The sequence below is a fragment of the Propithecus coquereli genome, unplaced genomic scaffold, assembly GCF_000956105.1.
Source record: "Propithecus coquereli isolate 6110/MARCELLA unplaced genomic scaffold, Pcoq_1.0 Scaffold35, whole genome shotgun sequence".
Taxonomy (NCBI): domain Eukaryota; kingdom Metazoa; phylum Chordata; class Mammalia; order Primates; family Indriidae; genus Propithecus; species Propithecus coquereli.
This window is the reverse complement of record NW_012149174.1, coordinates 9,130,401-9,135,230: the sequence shown is the minus strand read 5'-3', so window position 1 is coordinate 9,135,230 and position 4,830 is coordinate 9,130,401. Positions and strand designations below refer to the sequence as shown.

The 4,830-nt window shown below is 36.7% G+C and overlaps 1 protein-coding gene across 1 annotated transcript in view; it reads left to right on the top strand.

The window, feature by feature from the left end:
* The window catches only part of PDE1A (phosphodiesterase 1A, calmodulin-dependent), a 362,008-nt gene that overhangs the window by 265,324 nt on the left and 91,854 nt on the right, over positions 1–4,830 (top strand). The window contains exon 3 of the mRNA XM_012651140.1: positions 2,777–2,959. Coding sequence (XP_012506594.1) covers positions 2,777–2,959 — 183 coding nt within the window. The remainder of the gene's footprint in view (positions 1–2,776; positions 2,960–4,830) is intronic.

The window sequence follows — 4,830 nt, the reverse complement described above, 5'->3', positions numbered from 1 at the left end:
CTGAGCTTTTATCTTCTATCTTATTTATAATCCATACTGGTAGTTACCATAGAGTGTTCATAAGTGAGTGGAACTATTCTTTCTTATCCAAACCAATAGGATACATATACACACGCACACGTACACACATACACACACACACACACACACACACACACACACACACAGAAATTGAAAGAGAGAGATGAGGGAGAGATTTATTTTAAGGAATTGGCTCATGTGATTATTAAGGGCTGGCAAGTCTGAAATCTGCAAGGCAGACTGGCAGGCTGAAAATTCTGGCAGGAGTCAATGTCTCGGTCTTGAGTCCAAATGCAATCTGGAAACAGAATTCCTTCCTCTTTGGGAGACCTCTTTTCTTAAAGCCTTCAACTGATTGGATGAAGCCCACCCATAATTTGGAGAGTAATCTGCTATATTCAAAGTTTATTGATTTAAATGTTAATCACATCTAAAAAATACTTTCACAACAAAGAAAGTAGACTGATGTTTGACCAAACACCCGGGCACCATATCCTAGCCAAGCTGACACATAAAATTAAACATCACAGAGGTATTTGTTGCTTTTTCAAGATTCTCTTTTTAAGTTATACAATAGCATATTTCATACTTTTCTCTTTACACTTTCTCTTCCTTTATTCCTATCCGCTAATTAATCCATATCATTGTTTCCCCCTGAGATTATATACTCTTTCCTTCTCAGTAAATGACCTCATATATCATGACTAAGGATTATTAGTCTCCTGAGTACCATACCTCTGTGTGAACTGTCATTTCCGTGTGCTGATTTCGTCATGTTTGATGATCCGTCTTGGATAATTTATGAGTTTAGGATATACGCCCTCAAATTTGCTGTGGAGCAGTTGGCAACCATTACAGCGTGCCTGTCGTGCCACTCAGATTTGCTGATAAAACAAGGCAGCAGTGGAATGCTTGGAGCACGGTGACATCACAGGATTACACCACAATGATTCCTATCCCAACTGTCCTGCTCTGTAGTTTTATTTGGTCACTGCATAAGAGTAATAGATATGGCATCATCTTTAAAGTAGTGAAATTTTCAAGCCATGTAGTTTAGTAACTTGCTGAAATGGGCTAAGGAATCTAATGTAAAATGGACAAAAAGGAAAAAAATATATTGTGCTTTAATTTTCTATTTCAGCGTTGTAAGGGTAAACCAAAAGTATTGAAATCTAAGACCCAAAACAAAGTTAAAACTATTATACAGTAAGTATTAATCAGTATTAACATCCAACTCTGTAAATCTTTTTTATCTTCATATGTATACATTTAGCTTTGTAACTCCAGCATTTATGTTTATTTTTTTATAAGTTATCTCATAAATGCATTCGTGCTTAATACCATGAAAAATAAATATTTGTAAATGACTGTCTTCTGCATATTTATAAAAAACAGCAGAACATATGGGAGGTCATTTAAACTTTAAATTTTAAAGGGACATTAAGATTTACTCTTCTGCATATTATCTTTTGAGCCTCTCTTTGGTCTTGGTCTTATTGGGTGCTTTGGGTGGGCCTCCTGTTTTTTGCCATTTCGTTTTGTTCCTGCCTTCTGGAGATGGCCTGTGACTTGTCCCTGAGGTTTTAGCATGGGCAGCTACCTCTGGCTACCTTCCCTCCGCTGGTTCGTAATCCTTAGGCCTCATTCTGTGCAAAGAGATTTACCAAAGCACATGAAACCCACAGGTCAAAGCTAAAATATGCCCAAAAGACCTCTGAGTTCTTAAATTGGTGCACTGACAAGGAAAGAATGACTCTCAAATGACAGGCAGATCTGACTTGTGTTCTTCCTGGAGGCAAGGCTTGACAGCTCTGGAAAGCCGTTTTTGTATTTGGTGGGGAGCCTTTTACAGGATCTTGCCAGTTCAGACCTTTAGAAAGTTCTTGATTACTGAAGCTGAGCGGCCTTAAAGTAAGGATGTTTCCTTTCCTGCTTTAATGGCCTCTGTTATTACTGGTCAGTCCGGTCTACCTGGGGTTTTTACAGGAGTGTGCTAGTGGTTCCAGTTCCTGTTCACTGCCTCACTACTAGGCTGGCTTCCTTGTCCAGCAGTTAGTTCTAAACCCATCAGCTCTCCACCCTCAAGACAGCATTTTCTCTGAACTGGAGATGTCTCTTCCACTTAAACAGGCTTGGTCACCTGAAATGAGCTTTTGAAATAATCCATTTATTTTCAAATGTTTTCATCTTTTAACTTTTTTAATCATCAATGTTAATATCAGAATGATTATCTTTTAGAGTACTTAAAGTATTATTTTCCTAAAATTTAGAAATACTTACACAATAAAATAGCACCTGCGAATGACTTATTGTAAATTCCAAAGCCTCATTCAAATAGAATGTACTATCCGTATTATGTATATAAGATTATTAAATATGTGACAGCTATTATAGATTCAATTTCCCTTTTGCCTTCTACTTCAGTTGCTTCCTTTAGTAGCAGACGTGTTTATGGATTCTCTTCCCCATCTTTTAGTTTTATTCATTATCACAATCGATACCTCTAGACTGGTATCATTGTACTGAAAGCTGCAAATGCTTAAGCCTATTAGTTCTTGCCTTCAAAAGATGATCAATTTGAGAAATTAAGAACTTTTCAAATGTTAACACAATTTTTTTTCTTTCTTTAAATAGTTCCTATTAAAGAATAATAAGGGAGTAATTCACTGTATTTTAAATCCCATTGCAATGCTTATTTTTATTATTAGTTTTCCTTCACTTTTTTCTAATGTTTAATCTGCATAAATTTTTGTAGACGGCTGCTGGATACTGATGATGAGCTCTGTGACATTCAGTCTGATGCAGTCCCATCGGAAGTCCGAGACTGGTTGGCTTCTACCTTTACACGGAAAATGGGGATGACAAAAAAGAAACCTGAGGAAAAACCAAAATTTCGGAGCATTGTACATGCTGTTCAAGCTGGAATTTTTGTGGAAAGGTAAGTGAAATCATTGGTATCTCAAGACAATAAAATTTGAAAGGCAGCAAATGTGTTCACTATGTCAAACTTAGGAGAGTCCTATATTTTACATATTGAGGAAACCCACAATCCTTACTAGAATGAACAAATTTAAGACTTTATGATGAACTTACCTGTAACAAAAATACCTTGTCCTGGATCTATTCTTTTCATTTATTTTAAGTTGACATGAATATTAAAAGCAAAGACTTTTGAATGATTATTCTCCTCAAATGAACCATTGTAAATAACTGTTTAAAATCAATTCTAACATATTTGTATGTTATATGACTAATTTTACCTAAATAAAATGTAATATCTCATAAAATATATTCTATACTGGGTAGCAATCTAAATATAAAAAGCAAGCAGGCCTTTCTCTGCCTTAAAGACAAAAAATTTTATTTAATAGCCTACTAAAATATCAAAATGTACATAAGATAACTAAATTAATAAGCAGTCTTGAAGAAATCAAAGTACTAAGGACACGTGGAAATGAAATATTTCTTTTATCACTGTTGAATCCCCATTAGTAAATGCTTAAAAATAGCAGGATATGTTTATTGTGAATTTTCAAAAACAATCATCTTCAATCCTGAAAGCTGAAAGGCTCTTTGAAGTCTTGTTGCTTCCTCTCTCAAGGATCCCCTCCTGAGATTCAGTGCCTTAGCGAGTCCTGGTGATTACTTAGCCCAAAGTATCCTGATTATACCCACTTCCTCATCTCCTCCTGCAGCCCCCGGCTAAGCCTCCATCATCTATCTGCTATCAGAAATATAACAGCGGCTTTCCAACTGGCTCCTCTCCTCCTCACCGACCCTCTCCAAACAAGTCATTCTACAGCCATGTTTGAAAATACAAATTTGTTCCTGTCACTCTTAAGCTGCAAACCATCTGATGGTTTCCCATTTCACCTGGTAATCAGGCCTTGCTTTGTCAGGCCCCCTTTTTCTTCCTAACCTCATCTGATTCTACCTTCATCCTTGATTGAATATACCAACCTGACTTCAATTCCAAGAACATCTCTAAATTGTCCTGCCTTGGAGCTATTGATCCTACTATTCTCTCTGTCGGAAATGATTCTCTCCACCCTTCAACACGGCTGGCCCTTTTTACCTTTTCAGAGGCCTTCTTTGATTACTCCATCCATATACTGTTCCTCACCACGGCTGCCCCCAGCCGGTGGTTTGCCCCATAGCACTTATCCTTGTCTATTATTCCATATTGTTTCTTTTCTTTTTTTTTTTTCCTTATCTCTTTTTAACCATTGGAATAAACCCTGTGAAGCAGCAACTATATTTTCCTTGCCCTCCACTACATAGTCTGTTGCCTAGCACAGTGCCTGGCATAGGCTGGGGTTTTTTTTTTTTAAGTTTTTGAATTATATTTTGTAATTATTATAAAACCTTTCTAAAGTAATTCACCATATTTCCAAGAGGATTTTCACTTCCTCTAGGGGCCCAGGAAACTCATTATCCTTTTTCAGTGACTCCTAATAATCACCTATTTACTAAAGTGGGTGAGGCAACTGTATTAAGGTTTCTCCCACACTCATTCTGATTCCAGGATGATTTATCTTAATTTTCTATACTAGAATTCTATTCTTGATTATAGGATTAGAAAAGTTCAATAATGAAAAAGTTTCTCTGTCTCTTTGGAAGGTTAATCCTCTTTGTCTTTTTTTACATTCCATATAATGAGAAAGTACGTTGATATTCACTTCTCAGCCTACTCCAAGTCTAAGACATTCAATAGCACCAGAGCTCCCCCTGAGCCCAGGGAGCTCTGATGTAAGAGTTAGAACCAAGGGTATTGGCTGCAGGGTAATGAGAATAGTTACAGTAGTAACT